At 44.4% G+C, this 17,875-nt stretch overlaps 1 protein-coding gene across 2 annotated transcripts; it reads right to left on the bottom strand.

Annotated features, from left to right (window-relative positions):
• Nucleotides 1-4,195: 4,195 nt before the first annotated feature.
• Nucleotides 4,196-17,345, bottom strand: LOC121584711 (golgin subfamily A member 1). Of its 2 annotated transcripts, XM_041900763.2 has the most exons (24): nucleotides 17,093-17,345; nucleotides 16,125-16,445; nucleotides 14,002-14,092; nucleotides 13,290-13,364; nucleotides 12,389-12,486; nucleotides 12,276-12,308; nucleotides 12,022-12,150; nucleotides 11,583-11,752; nucleotides 11,249-11,360; nucleotides 11,018-11,101; nucleotides 10,764-10,889; nucleotides 10,550-10,645; nucleotides 10,300-10,395; nucleotides 10,100-10,195; nucleotides 9,746-9,898; nucleotides 8,383-8,478; nucleotides 8,063-8,152; nucleotides 7,731-7,833; nucleotides 7,459-7,619; nucleotides 7,140-7,298; nucleotides 6,933-6,992; nucleotides 6,589-6,813; nucleotides 5,061-5,147; nucleotides 4,196-4,739 (listed from the first exon to the last, which is right to left on the bottom strand). In XM_041900763.2, the coding sequence occupies exons 2-24, from the start codon at nucleotides 16,251-16,253 to the stop codon at nucleotides 4,659-4,661; spliced, it is 2,550 nt and encodes an 849-aa protein (XP_041756697.2). In that variant the 5' UTR covers nucleotides 16,254-16,445; nucleotides 17,093-17,345; the 3' UTR covers nucleotides 4,196-4,658. The 2 variants fall into 2 exon arrangements, with proteins under 2 accessions (XP_041756697.2, XP_041756698.2); XM_041900764.2 differs by lacking the exon at nucleotides 13,290-13,364.
• Nucleotides 17,346-17,875: the final 530 nt, after the last annotated feature.

Genomic DNA, 17,875 nt, shown 5'->3' with positions numbered 1-17,875 from the left:
GCCAGTAGCAAGCACTCTCCTGGAGCCATGTGTGGTGACAGACGTGCTGGTGAAGCTACGTCACAGAAGACAGGTCTCCAAGTTCATCTATGACAAATCAGCAAAATACTTACCTGAGCTCAGGGTGGGTGAAACGGTGCGAATGAAGCCACTACCAGGGGACCGGACGGGCCTCTGGAGACTCGGATCCTGTGTACAGAAAGTGGCACCACGCTCCTACTTGGTCGAAGTGAATGGATCACTGTACCGTCGTAACAGGGTTGACCTTCGGATTGCTGAGCCAGCATCCACTCAGAACTCGGATGGTCATAGGGGTCGCATGACAAAAGACGGAACCCCAGCAAGTCACATGGGGCCTGAGGCACTGGGCGAAGAGCCAGGGGATCACAGGTCGGCCACTCCCTCGCCCATCAATACTCCCCTTAGACAGTCAGGTGACACGCCTGTGCGGGAGCCCGCAGTCCACGCAGACAAGCCCCCTGTCTTTTCACGCTGCGGGCGTCTGTCCCAGCCACCAAAAAGACTTAATCTGTAGGTTTCCCATTAGGGATTGTTGACAGACAGAGATAAAAGTGAAGAGAGTATCAAAATGTGTTAAGTGGTTAATAAAAAAAATTAAAAAAATACTTAACTGTTCATGTTGGAAATTACAACTAGGTTTGTTTTGTTAGTGAATTGACAGCTCCTGTCCTATTTTATAAAAGGGAAGATGTTATGGGTGGAAGATGGCACATTGATGCCATCTGTTGGTAAATGTTCATTACTGCAACTCCAGTGTTTTACCGGTGTACTTGAGATACCCGGATGTATTGCAATATACTGAACAAGACTGGTTACTCGCATCAATGCCTCTGCCTCGTTATTTAACATTCAAACATAGTAGTCCCCTGTATCTCAGTTGGTAGAGCATGTCGCATGCAACGCCAGGGTTGTGGGTTCGTTTCCCACAGGGTGCCAGTATGAAAATGTATGCACTAACTGTAAGTCGCTTTGAATACGAGCGTCTGCTAAATGACTAAAATGTAGAGTAAATTGATCTAAACTTGTGATACCAGAAACTATTCAATAACAGGTCACTGTAAATACAGTGTGGTGTTTTGACATCCAATGTAGACCGTGTCCATTTTATGAAGAAAGTTTAAAGGGGAGGACCTAGTTCACACAATGCATCATCCCCTTCGACCTCCCAGCCCCAGGGTTGACTGACCACACAAACCTGATGAATGTGACATCAAATGCTACAGTATTGTAACGCAACCAGACACATGGAGATTTCTCACATGATATGGGAGTAGAATTCAGAGTGCAGACTGGTGTGTTCCTGCCTCATACCATAGCCATTAAGATGGTTCACATTCTATTCATAATGTAGAGAGACAGGTTTTCCTCTGCAGAGATCCAATGCATTCTGGTATAAGGCATGCATACTGTATTAACTGGTCTTTCCTCCAGTACATTGTTAATGCCCTCACATTATACGCTTACAAAAAGGGTCACTTAGTTCTGACAGGATGCCAATGAACAGTGAGACAGAACATCAAGCCAAGACTGGCTACATGGACAGACAGGTACAACATGGTGTAAAATACTGCAAGAGGTCAAACACACCCAGTGATTTATAAAGTTCTCAATGCATACAGTGGCTTGCGAAAGTATTCACCCCCCTTGGCATTTTGTTGCCTTACAACCTGGAATTAAAATGGTTTTTGGGGGGTTTGTATCATTTGATTTACACAACATGCCTACCACTATGAAGATGCAAAATATGTATTATTGTGAAGCAAACAAGAAATAAGACAAAAAAACAGAAAACTTGAGCGTGCATAACTATTCACCCCACCAAAGTCAATACTTTGTAGAGCCACCCTTTGCAGCAATTACAGCTGAAAGTCTCTTGAAGTATGTCTCTATAAGCTTGGCACATCTAGCCACTGGGATTTTTGCTCATTCTTCAAGGCAAAACTGCTCCAGCTCCTTAATAATAATAATAATATGCCATTTAGCAGACGCTTTTATCCAAAGCGACTTACAGTCATGCGTGCATACATTTTTGTGTATGGGTGGTCCCGGGGATCGAACCCACTATCTTGGCGTTACAAGCGCCATGCTCTACCAGCTGAGCTACAGAGGACCACTCCTTCAAGTTGGATGGGTTCTGCTGGTGTACAGCAATCTTTAAGTCATTCCACAGATTCTCAATTGGATTGAGGTCTGGGCTTTGACTAGGCCATTCCAAGACATTTAAATGTTTCCCCTTAAATCACTCGAGTGTTGCTTTAGCAGTATGCTTAGGGTCATTGTCCTGCTGGAAGGTGAACCTCCATCCCAGTCTCAAATCTCTGGAAGACTGAAACAGGTTTCCCTCAAGAATTTCCCTGTATTTAGCGCCATCCATCATTCCTTCAATTCTGACCAGTTTCCCAGCCGATGAAAAACATGGGATGGTGTTCTCCGTGGGATGTTCAAAGTTTCTGATATTTTTTTATAACCCAACCCTGATCTGTACTTCTCCACAACTTTGTCCCTGACCTGTTTGGAGAGCTCCTTGGTCTTCATGGTGCCGCTTGCTTAGTGGTGTTGCAGACTCTGGGGCCTTTTAGAACAGGTGTATAAATACTGCGATCATGTGACAGATCATGTGACACTTAGATTGCGCACACAGGTGGACTTTATTTAACTAATTATGTGACTTCTGAAGGTAATTGGTTGCATCAGATCTTATTTAGGGGCTTCATAGCAAAGGGAGTGAATACATATGCACGCACCACTTTTCCGTTATTAATTTTTTTCATTTCACTTCACCAATTTAAACTATTTTGTGGATGTCCATTACATGAAATCCAATTAAAAATCAATTTAAATTACAGGTTGTAATGCAACAAAATAGGAAAAACACCAAGGGGATGAATACGTTTGCAAGGCACGGTATGTACAGTTTTCATATATAAATAGACATATGGAATGTACTGTTATTTACACAAACACAAGGCAGGTAAAGGTAGAGCACATCCTCCGATAATTCTGATTTAGATAGCTTTCAATAATTATTTAACATATTTAAAAAGTACTCCTCTCCTTTTTACATGACATATATTTTCTCCATTGATATCAAAGACATTGATATATGACTCTCACCTCCCCTTCAGAGAACAGCAAACCTGCATCACAAGTTCTAATTTTAACATGGAATTTTCCTACATTAGCCCTCTGAATTAATATTTTTATAGAAAAAAAACAAATGAAAGACTGTTGTGAAGGGTCCTTCAGAAATCTTGGGGCGTTCCATTCAACTGAAAAGGGGTTGATTGGGGCGGTAGCATTTTCAAGGTTATTATTTTCATGCACTCACAATCCAACAATATCCCTTTCCCAACCATAGAGAAGGGATCATCAACTAGATCCAGCCGCGGCCCAATTTTTTCTTGAAGGGGTGGGGGGGTGGGGTCGGAACATAATTACAAATATTTGTAGACTGCAAATTCACCGCAAGAATCCCAAACAGATCTAATATTTGACTAAAACATTTCAAACCTTGCTTACATTTGTACATTTGTGTCCCTTGTGTATATTTGGGAACAGATTTCCAAAATTAAAATCACTTGGAGCGGATTTCCTGGTGTTTTTACAGTCATGTCCAACAATGACATTTTTTAAATATTTTGTTTTTGTCAGAAAGCTTTGGGCCAAATAAAACCACACGTGAGCCAGATTCGGTCCACGGGCCACCAGTTGGGGAACCCTGCCATAGGTAGTCATTGGCAGTAAATACCGTTTCCTATGTCTAAATTAAAGAAAAAACAGACATTGGAGCACAGAGACATAAATAATATTCTCTGTCAAACAGAGTCGTGACAGTCTGGTAGGCCTGACCCATCCCACACTTAACACCTGGAGAATAAGACATACACTATACATACAAAAGTATGTGGACACCCCTTCAAATTAGTGGATTTGTTATTGTGAAGTGGAAACATCTAGGAGCAGCAACGGCTCAGCCGCAAAATGGTAGGCCACACAAACTCACAGAATGGGACCACCGAGAGCCAGGCCTAATTGCCCAACATCAGTGCCGACCTCACTAATGCTCTTGTGGCTGAATGGAAGCAAGTCCCCGCAGCAATGTTCCAACATCTAGTGGAAAGCCTTCCCAGAAGAGTGGAGGCTGTTATAGCAGCAAAGGAGGGACCAACTCCATATTAATGCCCATGATTTTGGAATGAGATGTTCGACGAGCAGGTGTCCACATACTTTTGGTCATGTAGTGTACTTCTACTGAGTCCATCACAGAGTTAGATCTAATGTTAACCTCATTCCAAAGGGAGGGAGGAGGGTTTCTCTTATGGTGTTGACCCATTTGATAAGTGTTCACCTTGTCTGCTTTAACCATTTTACTTGTAAATAAAATCACCCACCCAGAAAATGAACAGACCATAAAACAAGACTTTGCCCCTCTAAGTCATTGTGGAGCCTTTCTCTGTTCTCTTGAAGAGCTACATGGGAATCTGTGTCATGTCAGAAACCATTTTAAAGCTTGGGTTGTGTCCTCTTTACAATGTTCATTTGGTTGCCACAGTGATGGGAGAAGTCATGCAAGAACATGATAAAAGTCATGTGTGTGTGTCTCTGTCCTCTCCACATCTCTTCCTCTCTCTGTCCCCTCAGCTCCAGTGAGTAGGTGCCCCTGAAACTGATGGCCGAACAATACCCTTTGGAGAAGGCTTGGATCCAAACCAGGACATCTGAAAAACACAGCGATAGTTATGATTATATTAAATATCACTGGACTATTAAAACTAGTATTACAACTGGTGAAGGGTCTATAGGTAGCAAAACATGGGTTTGAATGTTATAGTATCCTCTATAAAATAACAATTTCCCTCCAGATGCAGCTTAAGTCATTCTAAAATAAACAACAGATAGCTAGTACATTTAAGAAATTGAGGACAAAATAGTGTCATGGTCTATTTAATTTGATACACACTGGCTGTGGTATACAGGCCATAACACCCATTCATTTGACACGAGTTTCAGGGAAACAAGGTGTGAAAGGAGAAAGCCACCTTGTACTCCAGAGTCTGCTTCAACATGTCCTCTTCCTCACCAGTGAAGTTCAGCAACACAGACACCGCTTTGATCAGCTGATAGGCCTAAGATACAGAGAGGGGGACACAGAGCGAGAGAGAGATTTAGACTTCAGCCATGACCATAGACATCAGATACACTCACCGGTCAGTTTATTAGGTACACACATCTAGTACCAGGTTGGACCCCTCTTTGCCTCCAGAACAGCCTGAATTCTTCAGTAAATTCTACAAGGTGTTGGAAACATTCCACAGGGATGTTGGTCCATGCTTGGCAGTATATTCATGCTGCGAACAGCCTGTTCCATCTCATCCCAAAGATGCTCTATTAGGTTAAGGTCTGGGGACTGCACAGGCCACTCAAGTAAACTGAACTCGCTGTCATGTTCCAGGTGAGGTTTTTCCACTCCTCAGTTGTCCAGTGTTGGTGAAAAACACGCTTCTTCTTGTTTTTAGCTGATCGGAGTGGAACCCGTTGTGGTTGTCTGCTGCAATAGCCCATCCGTGACAAGGATCGATGAGTTGTGCATTCCAAGATGCCGTTCTGCACACCAATGTTGTACTGCGCTGTTATTTGTCTGTTTGTGGCCCGCCTGTTTGCGTGCATGATTCTTGCCATTCTCATTAACGATCTGTTTTCGCCCACAGGACTGCTGCACCATTCCCGATAAACCCTAGACACTGTAGTGTGTGAAAAGCCTAGGAGGGCGGCCGTTTCTGAGATGCTGGATCCGGCGCGCCTGGCACCGACGATCATACCACTCTTAAAGTCGCTTAGGTCACTAATTTTGCCCATTCTAACGTTCAATTGAACAGTAACTGAATGCCTCGATGCCTGTCTGCCTGCTTTATATAGCAAGCCACGGCAACGTGACTCACTGTCTGTAGGAGCGATCCATTTTCGTGAACGGGGTGGTGTACCTAATAAACATTAGGAGCACCATCCTAATATTGAGTTGTACCCCCTTTTGCCCTCAGAAAAGCCTAACTTCATCAGGGCATGGACTCTACAAGGTGTTGAAAGTGTTCCACAGGGATGCTGGCCCATGACTCCAATGCTTCCCACAGTTGTGTCAAGTTGGCTGGATGTCCTTTGGGTGGTGGACCATTTTTGATACACACAGGAAACTGTTGAGCGTGAAAAACCCAGCAGCGTTGCAGTTCTTGACTCAAACTGGTACACCTGGCACCTACTACAATACCCCGTTCAAAGGCACTTAAATCTTTTGTCTTGCTCATTCACCCTCTGAATGGCACACATACACAATCCATGTCTCAATTGTCTCAAGCCTTTACAATCCTTTAACCTGTCTCCTCCCCTTCATCTACGCTGATTGAAGTGGATTTAACAAGTGACATCAATAAGGGATCATAGCTTTCACCTGGATTCACCTGGTCAGTCTGTCATGGAAAAAGCAGGTGTTCTTAATGTTTTGTACACTCAGTGTATATGGCCTAGCTGTGTATATGGCCTAGCTATTACAAGGACCAGGTGGACTGCTCTCACCTCAGCCTCTCTGGATGACATGAATTTTAGCACCACGTGTTTGAGGTACTCAAAGTTGATCTCTCGTGAGTCATTGAGATCAGAGGTGTTGGTGACAGTAGTGTTTGGGCCTGGGGCCAGGCCTGGAGTGGGCTCTGTAAAGGTTCTGTCTGGCCTCTCTTGCCTCTCTCCTCTCCCTTCCTGGGCCCTCTCTTTCCCATCTGACTCTGTTTCAGGTTTCAGCTTCTGCACCAGAAACACAGACACAAACAGAACTCAGCACATGGACAATATTTAATGAACTGAAAAAAATATTAGATTTAAATACAATACAATACCCATACTAAGGTATCTAAATGTCTCACCAGCTCCTTCTGCAAGGTCCTCTTTAGCTCTGCTAGCCTCTGCTGCAGCTGCTTAATGGTCTGTAAAGCAACAGGCATCCAATCAATAACAGCACACAAAACACACAGGAATAATGAAATGGTCCTGCTCCAGTTATTTCAGACAAGCAGTGATTATCTGACCATGCCTGTGTGGTGATCATGGTTTCTGGTTCGTCCAGTACTGACCTTGTTCTTGTCACTGAGCTGCTGCTCCAGTTCTCGGTTGGCCTTCTGCATGTGGTCCAGGTCGTCCACAGTCACGGTCCCATTCTGGTCCAGTTCACACAGCTCTGGAGTCTGCTGCTGCAACGTCAGGGTCTCCACCTCTACCTCCAGCTCCGATACCTGGGAGGGACACAGACAGAAGCACAGTCAGACAACACAGACAAAGTCCAATCAACAACAGACATGCAGACCTAACTTGATATGTAATGACAGACTTTTGACTTATGTACAGTATGTGAGTTAAAAGCTTAATGGCTGTGCTCCCTGTGTGTGTTCTGACCCGTGACTGGCAAGAGTCCAACTGCTCGTTCTGAGTTAGGAGCTCCTGCCTCAGGCTGACCAGCTGGCTGTCCTTCTCCTCCTCCCTCTCCTGGGCTGCCTCCTGCAGCCTCTCCGCCTCCTCCTGCAGCTGGGACAGGGAGCTCTGGGCACTCTGCAGCTCTGCAACACAAACACCATGGAAGGGAACATCAGACAAACACTACAACGTCTGAATTCACATAGCATGGGAGACAGAGGAAAAGTGCTCCTGTGGACAGAGAATGTGTTTACCATTGCTAAGTGTTTGGAGTTCCTCTTCTTTATGCTTCAGCTGCTCAGTGACGTGGGCCAGTTCTTGCGATGTTGTTTGAAGTGACGCTGTCATCTCTCCTACCTGGAAAAGGAGACAGTAACATTATCATCTATTTATGAGCACATAATCAACACAAGCCGAATTCATGGCCTTGTAACAGATCACTCCCATACAGCCTGAGTATGATTAAGGCAGATGCAATTTTTTAAAACCTCGTTCCAACACAGTGTAAAGAATGTTGTTTGTTATTTCAAAGAGTACAGTAAAAATGTAAGATGTGATAGTAAGTATGTATGATGTGTCTCCAGACCTGTAGTTGGAGCTCCACCTTCTGTCTCCTGGTGTCCTCCAGAGCCATGGCTATCTCCACACTCACCGTCTGCCTGCTACTCAGCTCCGACTGGGGACACATATAGGGACACCATTACCCAGTTTGGATGGGCAACAGGACCATTTTTTGGGAGTTTTAATGTAGTAGCTATTGTCATAAAAATGGTGTGGCACAGCATGCAAAACATCTGGAGTGACTCAAGAATGCAATTTCATTGAAATAATATCTTGTTTATCAGGAAATCTGTGACTTCCTGCTTTCAACTGACTGCCTAATATTAAGCAGGAAGTGTGTCTGACCCTGGCCTCCTCCAGCTCCTCTGCCCGACTCCTCAGAGCCACGTCAGCTTCATCCCTCCCCCTCAGCAGAGATGCTCTCTCTTCCTTCAACTCACTCTGGGAAATACAACACAGCGATGGGTGGGGGAGAGGTGGGTGAGGTAGCGAGAGAGACAGAGAGAGAGAGGTGGGTGGGGTAGCGAGAGAGAGAGGTGGGTGAGGGAGAGAGAGAGAGAGACAGAGAAAGAGGTGGGTGAGGGAGAAAGAGAGAAAGAGAGGTGGGTGAGGGAGAGGCAGAGAGAGAGAGAGAGAGAGAGCGGTGGGTGAGGGAGAGAAAGAGAGAGGTGGGTGAGGGAGAGAGAGAGGTGGGTGAGGTAGCGAGAGAGACAGAGAGAGAGAGAGGTGGATGAGGGAGAGAGAGAGAGACAGAGAGAGGTGGGTGAGAGAGAGAGAGAGAGAGAGAGAGAGAGAAGTGGGTGAGAGAGAGAGAGAGGTGGGTGAGGGAGAGAGAGACAGAGAGAGAAGTGGGTGAGAGAGAGAGAGAGGTGGATGAGGGAGAGAGAGACAGAGAGAGAGAGAGAGGTGGATGAGGGAGAGAGAGAGAGACAGAGAGAGGTGGGTGAGAGAGAGAGAGAGAGAGAGAGAGAAGTGGGTGAGAGAGAGAGAGAGAGGTGGGTGAGGGAGAGAGAGACAGAGAGAGAGGTGGGTGAGGGAGAGAGAGAGGTGGGTGAGGGAGAGAGAGACAGAGAGAGAGGTGGGTGAGAGAGAGAGAAGCAGAGAGAGAGGTGGGTGAGGGAGAGAGAAGCAGAGAGAGAGGTGGGTGAGGGAGAGAGAGAGGTGGGTGAGGGAGAGAGAGACAGAGAGAGAGGTGGGTGAGAGAGAGAGAGCAGAGAGAGAGGTGGGTGAGGGAGAGAGAGACAGAGAGAGAGGTGGGTGAGGGAGAGAGAGAGAGGTGGGTGAGGGAGAGAGAGACAGAGAGAGAGGTGGGTGAGGGAGAGAGAGACAGAGAGAGAGGTGGGTGAGGGAGAGAGAGACAGAGAGAGAGGTGGGTGAGGGAGAGAGAAGCAGAGAAAAAGGGATGTTAGAGAAATAAAAGCAGAAATTAGTCCAATATCAACAGATAAATATTTGATGGCCTTGTTTGAGAGTCCAGTTTCATGCCCTGTTGCAGAGATCAAATTACATGGCAACCGATAATGGACAATTAACAATCCACAGAGACCAATGGATAAGCTGATCAGAGTCTGCATCGAAACTCTATCAAATACCAAAGTGACAATTTACCTTAACATTCGGGTTATAAAACTATGCAGCACATGTCACTAAGAACAGTTTTGTGAATTAAAATGTACAGAGCAAGTGAGAGCAGAGAACTGTAACTCACAATCCTGGCTTGGGCAGAGGTGTGTTCTGTGTCTCTCTCTGTCTGCAGTGCAGAGAGCTGCTCCTCCAGCCGGTCTGCCCTCTCCTGGCCCTGCTGCCGCTCTGCAGACACCTGCTGCTGCAGACTGTCCCTCTCCACACTCCACTCTGCCTGCTGGGGTCACAGGGGAAAGGGCAGTCTCAGCATCACACATACTCATATTAACTGTCTCTGCCATAGGAGACATGAAAAAGTCTTATCAGCCTAAAGAAAAAAAAAAAAAACTTCAACTGCATTTGCTCCAGCCTCAGGTTCAACGTTATTTATGAACAGTGGTGGTAGAGCATCTTCCACCGTAATCTGACATTTATTTACCAGTTTGTCCAGACGTGCTTGTTTGTCAGTGATCTGCTGCTCAGTGTTCTTGAGCCTCTCGTTGCTCTCCTGCACCTGCTGTTCCAGACCTGCAATCTGAGACCGAGACATGGGGCTGTGTGTGAGAGACTGAAGGTAGAGAGGGCACAGGTCTTAAATGCTTACATTGTTCTCTCCCACCAGTGTGTCTGTTCTCTTACCTGCGCGTCCGTTCTCTCTCTGTAGTTCTTGGAAGAGTCGTCTTTGTGTCGTAGCAGGGTCTGTAGTTCAGTCACATTGTTGTTGAGTCTGGATATCTGGGGGAGTAGAGATACAGTATGCTTACCAGAGGCTTACCAGACGAGTTCATACAGTTTTTCACATATTACTGTTAACTAATGGACCATCTAACCCAGTAGCATGTGAAGAAGTATATCATGCTGATGAAGAGGTAGAGAGAGGGCTGTTTACCTGAGTCTCCAGAGAGCTAACCGTGTCTGCATGGTTGGTGCGTGCCTCCAGCAGCTCAACTCTCGTGTCCTCCAGCCTCTGCTCCAGAGTCGACTTCTACACAACAACACACAGGAAAAAGGAGCTAAGAAATGCATCACCATTCTCTATGGTATTTTCTTTAAACTAATTCCACAGGAGTCCCTCTGTCTTTAGGATTAGCTGTTGTAGTTACCTCTTTGAGCAGCTCCTGGAGGAGCTCGTCTTCACTCAGGTTGCCATGCAGACGTCTCTCCAGAGAGGAGATCTTCTCCTGCAGGTCCAACAGCACACGCTCCTTGTCCTCATCAGTCACTGTAGCCTGGGGACCACAGCAAGGAGAGAGAGGATTGGGTCAATACACAGCATACTGTACCTCCCTCCACAGGGCAGGGTGAGGAGGAGGAATAGGGGGTAGATATAGGGAGTTGCATGGTGTTCTGGTCTTACTTTGTGTTGCTGCAGCTTCAGGGCATTGTGTTCCGTTTGTAACGTATGGAGAGACTTCTCTACAGCTGCTGCCGTGCTCCGCGACTGAGAACATACACAATTACTTCACAACAATCTGAACTGTTTTATAAAATATTATCACATTTAGCTTGCTGTCATTACAGATCCGTACCATTTCAATACAGTGAAAGGATTTTGGTAAAGGATTTATCTCTGGGTTAGAGGGCTCACCTTCTGGAAGTCCTCAGATACCTGTTGGATGACCTTCTGCAGGTTCTGGCCTCTGCCCTCCAGCTCAGTAATCTTCTTCTCAGCCTCCTCCCTGACCTCCAGCAGCTCCTCTCTAAAAGGAGACCACACACACCCTGTACTGTTAGACAAACACCAAAACCTCAGACAACCCAGAAGAAAACAGGCAGAATTCATCAAGAGAATTGGCATACTAACTCTGAGGGGAGCAAGCTCTACAATGAGTAAGGTCATTACATTCAGTCATCAAGACAAGCATCTGTCCAACTACTGAATTCATGGCATTATCAAGGCAATCTCTGTGTCCTGTCCTTACCTTTCGATCTCCAGCTCCGTATTGAGCCTGCAACTTTCCTGATGCACCTCTCCCAGAGCCCGCAGCTTCTCCTGGGCTTCGGCCAGACCCTTCTTGGCCGTCTGCAGCTCAGCCTCCTTCTGCTGGAGCTCTCGCTCCCGCTGGCCCAGCTGCTCCTCCTTCCTCAGTAACTACCATAACAAAACAGAACCAACCACAAAAAGGACTTCACTATATCAAATGTTTAACTACAATTATTGTCTAGGGTAATAGGAAAACGTTTGATCCCACCAAAGTGGTGTTTAACCAAGATGGATCATTACTGACACAGCTACAGCTTGGATCAGAATAGACAGACAGATAAAGCACAAACTGACAAGTGTATGTTTGACTTTCCTCATACATGCAATGTGGTGGGTTAGAGTTAAGACAGTGGGATCTTGTTGTCCGTATTGCATACCATGTGTTTGACTTTGGCGAGCTCCTGCTGCTGGAAGCCCTCCAGCTCGTCCAGGTCATCCCTCTTCTGGAACAGAGTAAGGCTCTGCTCCATCATATCATCTAGCCTCACAGACAGAGACTCTTTCTCCTGAGGAACAGACAAGATGACCCCAGTTAGATCTCTTGTCTACACAGACAAAGACTGACTGGCTGGCTGAATGAGAACCTATAATTTTTGTTCCATGTTAGAATGCAGTTTAGACGTTAGCATACCTGCTCCAGCGTAGACATCCTTTCTATCCATTCCTACAGACAAAAACTGGAATTAATCTAACTATAAACACACACAAACATATGCCTTGTGGTGCAAAGGATATGATGCTCACCTGATCCTTCTTGTCCAGGGCCAAAGCCATGCCTTCGGCCATTTTGGCTCTATTGGCGAGGTGAGTCTCATTCTGGTCCTGCAGTTTCCTCATGGAGGCTGGGTAGTGAGTGAAAGAAAGAAAGAAAGAAAGAAAAAGAAAAAAAAAGAAAGAAAGACAAATAAAAAAAGAAAGAAAGAAAGAAAGAAAGAAAGAGGATGAACACAACAGGCTAGCCAAAGATGGCTTGGTTCAAACAGCTGGTTGTGGAATTGTCAGTGGTTAGTAGCTGCTAGCAGTGAAAGGGTGATACAATTGACCATAGAATGTGTCCAGTAAGCCAAGCTAAGTGTTCCCCAGAAGCAAAGGCAAGCAGTGCGTCTAAGCATGGCCAACACAGACATCCCATATGGACTTACACTGAGTATACAAAACATTAAGAACACTTGCTATTTTCAGACTGACCAGGTGAAAGCTATGATCCCTTATTGATGTCACTTGTTAAATCCACTTAAATTAGTGTAGATGAAGGGGAGGAGACAGGTTAAAGATGGATTTTTTAGGCTTGAGACAATTGAGACATGGATTGTGTATGTGTGCATTTCAGAGGCTGGATGGAAGAGACAAAATATTTAAGTGCCTTTGAACAGGGTATGGTAGTAGGTGCCAGGCCCACCGGTTTGTGTCAAGAACTGCAACGCTGCTTGGGGACCACAAACATTTCTAAACAATTCTATGTGAACAAGCATGTAAGTCCTTGGTTTCATCAACAAAAATGATATGGAAATCTATAGAAGTGACAGCATGATTCTCAACCCCACCGTGAGCGACTGATTGTGCTTAGGGTGACCATTACCCCAGCCAGCAGACAAACAAACGAGACAGAAAGGAAGCAAAATGGGAGGAGAATAAAGGTACGTACAATCCTGATGTTTTTCTAATGCAATTTCAAGCTTGTCCTTGGTCTTCTGCATAAGTCGGAGCTGCTCAGCGTAGTCTATTGGCAGGAGGTGGGGTGATGGGATACCAACATCACAGAAACACACAAGTACACACACACCCAGGAAAGGGGGATAGGTGGATGAGGGTAAAAGGGACGGGGAGGAGGAATAAAATAAATGAAGAGAGGCATACAAAAGGAAAGAAAAAAATGATTTTCTTAGATGAGAAAACCATCCTGGTTAAGAGGCTACATGAGGATGTGAGACTTTTAACCTCTTCTAATGGGTCACACACACCACGTCTGAGGGAGGAGTAGCTATCACACTAATCTGGGAGAGAAGACACACAGAACCCACAAAGGTAGACTAAAAGCCATGGCATTTGCTCTTAACGTTCACCAGATGGGTATGTGGTAAAGAATAAAGAAACTTTGTAAAAGTTACCCCAATCATACCTTATGAGGGTCAGTGTTGAGAACAAAAACCTTGAGGTCTGAAACCAGACATCACCCGTTGGTTATGTGACCTTTGACCTGAGTGAACCTGAGATCTAGAATCAGCTTACCCACTGCCAAACCTAACCTTAACTATTGAATGGGGAAACGCAAAACTAATCTTAGATCAGTGTCTAGGCCTAGGTGCACCCACCTCATCCTACTCTGATTAAACTGGCTCCATACAGACATGTCTTACCTGATAGTTTGGCCTCTAGCTTGCGAATCTGATCATTCCTTCTGAGGATCTGGGAGGAGAGGTCGTCCCTGGAGCTACTGCCATCAGAGGCCTGGAGGTCAACACAAACACACAGAACATAGGGCTCCTCATCAGCACAGCAGGTCACATTGGAGCTTCCATAGTAATGGGTCAGCAGGTATTAGAAACATCTATGTTGTGGGTGTTGTAGAGTCTATGAAATATCACACTGACAAGATCTACACTGAGTATACCAAACATTAGAAACACATTCCTAATATTGAGTTGCACCCCCCCCTTTTGCCCTCAAATCAGCCTCAATTCGTCGGGGCATGGACTCTACAAGGTGTCGAAAGCGTTCCACAGGGATGCTGGCCCTTGTTGACACCAATGCTTCCCACAGTTGTGTCAAGTTGGCTGGATGTCCTTTGGGTGGTGGACTATTCTTGATACACACAGGAAACTGTTGAGAGTGAAAAACCCAGCAGCATTGCAGTTTTTGACACAAACTGCTATGCCTGGCACCTACTACCATACCCCATTCAAAGGCACTTACATTTTTTGTCTTTCCTATTCACCCTCTGAATGGCACACATACACAATCCATGTCCCAATTTTCTCAAGGCTTAACAATCCTTCTTTAACCTGTCTCCTCCCCTTCATCTACACTGATTGAAGTGAATTTAACAAGTGACATCAATAAGGGATAATAGCTTTCACCTGGTCAGTCTATGACATAGAAAGAGCAGGTGTTCTTAATGTTTAGTATACTCAGTGTATATACAATATGATATACTTTATTGTCCCCGAAAGGAAATTTGACTTGGACAATTAAAGAGTGCTGCTGCTTCCACATAAATACATAAAATCAATTGACACAACATACATAGAATAACACTCCATCATACACCCACCTCCCACCCACACAAAAGTGAATTGTTCATGCCAGCCAATGCTATGACTTAGGTGGCACATGATGTAAGGCCTACAGGCCAGGCTCCAGTCCATTATTGCTATAATAACTACATTTCATATCAGCGGTACCTCACTCAGTGTGTTTACTTTAACTTGATGTCATCCTGATTTTAGCTTACTACAAATTTGACAAGGGATAGTCTACCAGGTGATTTGACCTTCTTGCCAGTCTATGACTTAAATACACATCAGCCCCAGAAGACTGGATCTGGGTAACCCTGTACCACAGTGCAATGTGGTATAACACCATCACATTGATTACTGATTAGCCTAATCAAAATGTAACCTGAACTGTCACAACATATAGTATGTTAAGCTACCTTCTCCAAAAGAGAAAATAAATGTTGTGTGTGTGTGTTATAGTGCCTATGTGTCATGTTTGGTCAAGTGAACAGAGCATTGCAGAGCCGACACCCGAGCAGGGCTTCAGGTTGTACAGGTTTGCGCCTTAATGTTACACAGGTTTGCGCCTACAATTTTTAAATTAATGTCATCATTGACAAAAGAGCCATCGTATTGTACTCGTACATTTACACTAAACCATGGCATCCACTGGCTTCTGGACGCCAATCTCCAGACACACCCAACCATATAACAATAAGCTAGCTGACTCACAGACCCAACTCATAATCCAAAAGGCAATGTCAAAAAATATAGGCAGGCATACTAGTTAATAAAGGACAATTACACCAAACTTAAAAATGCAGAAAATCACTTTACTGCTCTTTCCCTGGCTCTGCATACTGTAAATCTTGTACATTAGGCCTACTATTTTGCTGATATTCATAAAGCCATTATTAGATATCCATCTCATAAAATAATCTCTAAACACTGAGAAAACTGTAATATAATAATACAATAGCCTATGTTGAATTGAGCGTGTACAGGATAAAAATTATCATTGTTTGCGTTTTCGTAAGTGCAAAGTGTAAGCTTATTCAAATTAGAGGCCAAAAGTAATAATTTCAAAGAAACCTCCCTTCTCTTCTTCCATGATGTCCCCCTTGTAGAATAGTGTGGGAAAACTTCTTAGGCGAACAGGATTGTGTGTGACTGTGTTTTGTGTCATGTGACCAACTACTCTTGGTGGGTTCAAAAGATGACTGGCATGGACAGAGTGACAGTCAGGAAACAATATTGGTACTTACAAAATCATCCCCTGAGTCTGCCCCCACTGACGTAATGGACTCTTTGCTGTAGGAGCGAGGCATGCGGACTCCGGTCCGGGGGGCTGTGGCTGCCTCCTCAGCAATCTTCTTTTTCAGTTTGGCAAACATCTCCACCTTGCCTTAGTGTTTCTTTACCCAAGTGTACTGCCTGTTACTCTCCCCAAAAGCTCCACAATGCAAGTCCTCTGTCGCACAGGCTGTGGTCCTTCAGGGTCCCTTGTTTTGGTCACAGAAAAGCTGTATTCCAGTGTAGCCTCCTCTCACGGGCAAGGGAACTGTCATTGTCATTCCACTTTCAATCTGAAATAGACAACAGAGAGTGTCACGGTAATCAGCATGAAGACTATTACTATTAGAGATGCAGAATGAGGATATTATGAGTGATGCATGTTTCCTGGTAGTTGGAAAAACTTGTAGTTGCTAAGGATATGGACTGCTGTCAATGTCAATAGACTACACAGTTCAGGTGCCTTGAATTTTATACTATAGCTACCTGATAGTCCTTTTGTGCCGCATGATTTGTCATGTCACCAGATCACTTGACAGCTGGTTTAACAAGTAAATTTACTAAGAGATACATCTAAAAGAGGCTACTGATATTTCAGCTGGATGATAAGATGAGAGACGATGTAGCTAGCTACAATAGCTAGCTACTTACAGTATTGGCAATGGCTGCTCGCTTCAAGTTAGCTATGGTTAGCAGTTTGCCAACTAGCTAGCTAGCTCAATAGTTCATTATCATTCTGTAAATATCCCAACATTTCGAGATTTAAGAAATCGGTCGGTCCCAGTTTAGTTAACTGTTCACGACTGTTTGATCATGAAAAGACAGATGATTTCAACAATGAAGATGGCTAGCTAGCTAGTATAGTTAACGCTGTTATGGTTACTGTTATCCTCTAGCTAACAGTAACGTTAGCTAGCTAATCAACGGTACCTCCTCTTACCGTATGAACTCCGAGAAAGTAAAAAAATCCAAGTGAAGTCCATTGTGTTTAAGGTATTCTCTGCAACGAATAGAAACTACCGTTTCCCAATGTAATAACTCTACAAATATACTGCTTTACGACAAATGTCTTCCTATCTTTGTCTGGACTGTTTTTTACTAGGCTAGCTCGCTAACATCAACACGTAATCTGCAACTACACTCACTGTGCTGACGTTTCATATGGGTCCATGTTCATTTGACATATCCGATAAGAGAGATGTGGAGGAGAGGTGTGTTCGTGTTCTTCTTCTTCTTTGGTGGGGTTTATCGGTGGTTGGCATCCAACGTTATGGTGCATTACCGCCACCTACTGTACTGGAGTGGAGGCCAGAGACAGGGATAAACTAAATCCTACCTTTTATTTATTTTTTATTTTTTTATTTAACCTTTATTTAACCAGGTAAGCCAGTTGAGAACAAGTTCTCATTTACAACTGCGATCTGGCCAAGATAAAGCAAAGCAGTGCGATAAAAACAACAACACAGAGTTACATATGGGGTAAAACAAAACACAAAGTCAAAAAATACAACAGAAAATATATATACAGTGTGTGCAAATGTAGCAAGTTATGGAGGTAAGGCAATAAATAGGCCATAGAGCAAAATAATTACAATTAGTATTAACACTGGAATGATAGATGTGCTAGAGATGATGTGCAAATAGAGATACTGGGGTGCAAATGAGCAAAATAAATAACAATATTGGGATGAGGTAGTTGGGTGGGCTAATTTCAGATGGGCTG

This window comes from Coregonus clupeaformis, chromosome 16 (assembly GCF_020615455.1).
Source record: "Coregonus clupeaformis isolate EN_2021a chromosome 16, ASM2061545v1, whole genome shotgun sequence".
Classification (NCBI taxonomy): Eukaryota; Metazoa; Chordata; class Actinopteri; order Salmoniformes; family Salmonidae; genus Coregonus; species Coregonus clupeaformis.
The sequence above is the reverse complement of the archived record's forward strand: the minus strand, read 5'-3'. Positions and strand labels throughout refer to the sequence as shown.

Bases quoted from the DNA above. Each gene is read 5' to 3' on its own strand.
- LOC121584711 (XM_041900763.2), bottom strand. From the start codon at position 16,253: ATGTTTGCCAAACTGAAAAAGAAGATTGCTGAGGAGGCAGCCACAGCC. The intron at 12,151-12,275 runs GTATGCTAACGT...TCTGTTCCTCAG, and splicing joins GGATGTCTACGCTGGAGCAG to GAGAAAGAGTCTCTGTCTGT. The intron at 11,102-11,248 runs GTGAGCCCTCTA...GTATGTTCTCAG, and splicing joins TATCTGAGGACTTCCAGAAG to TCGCGGAGCACGGCAGCAGC.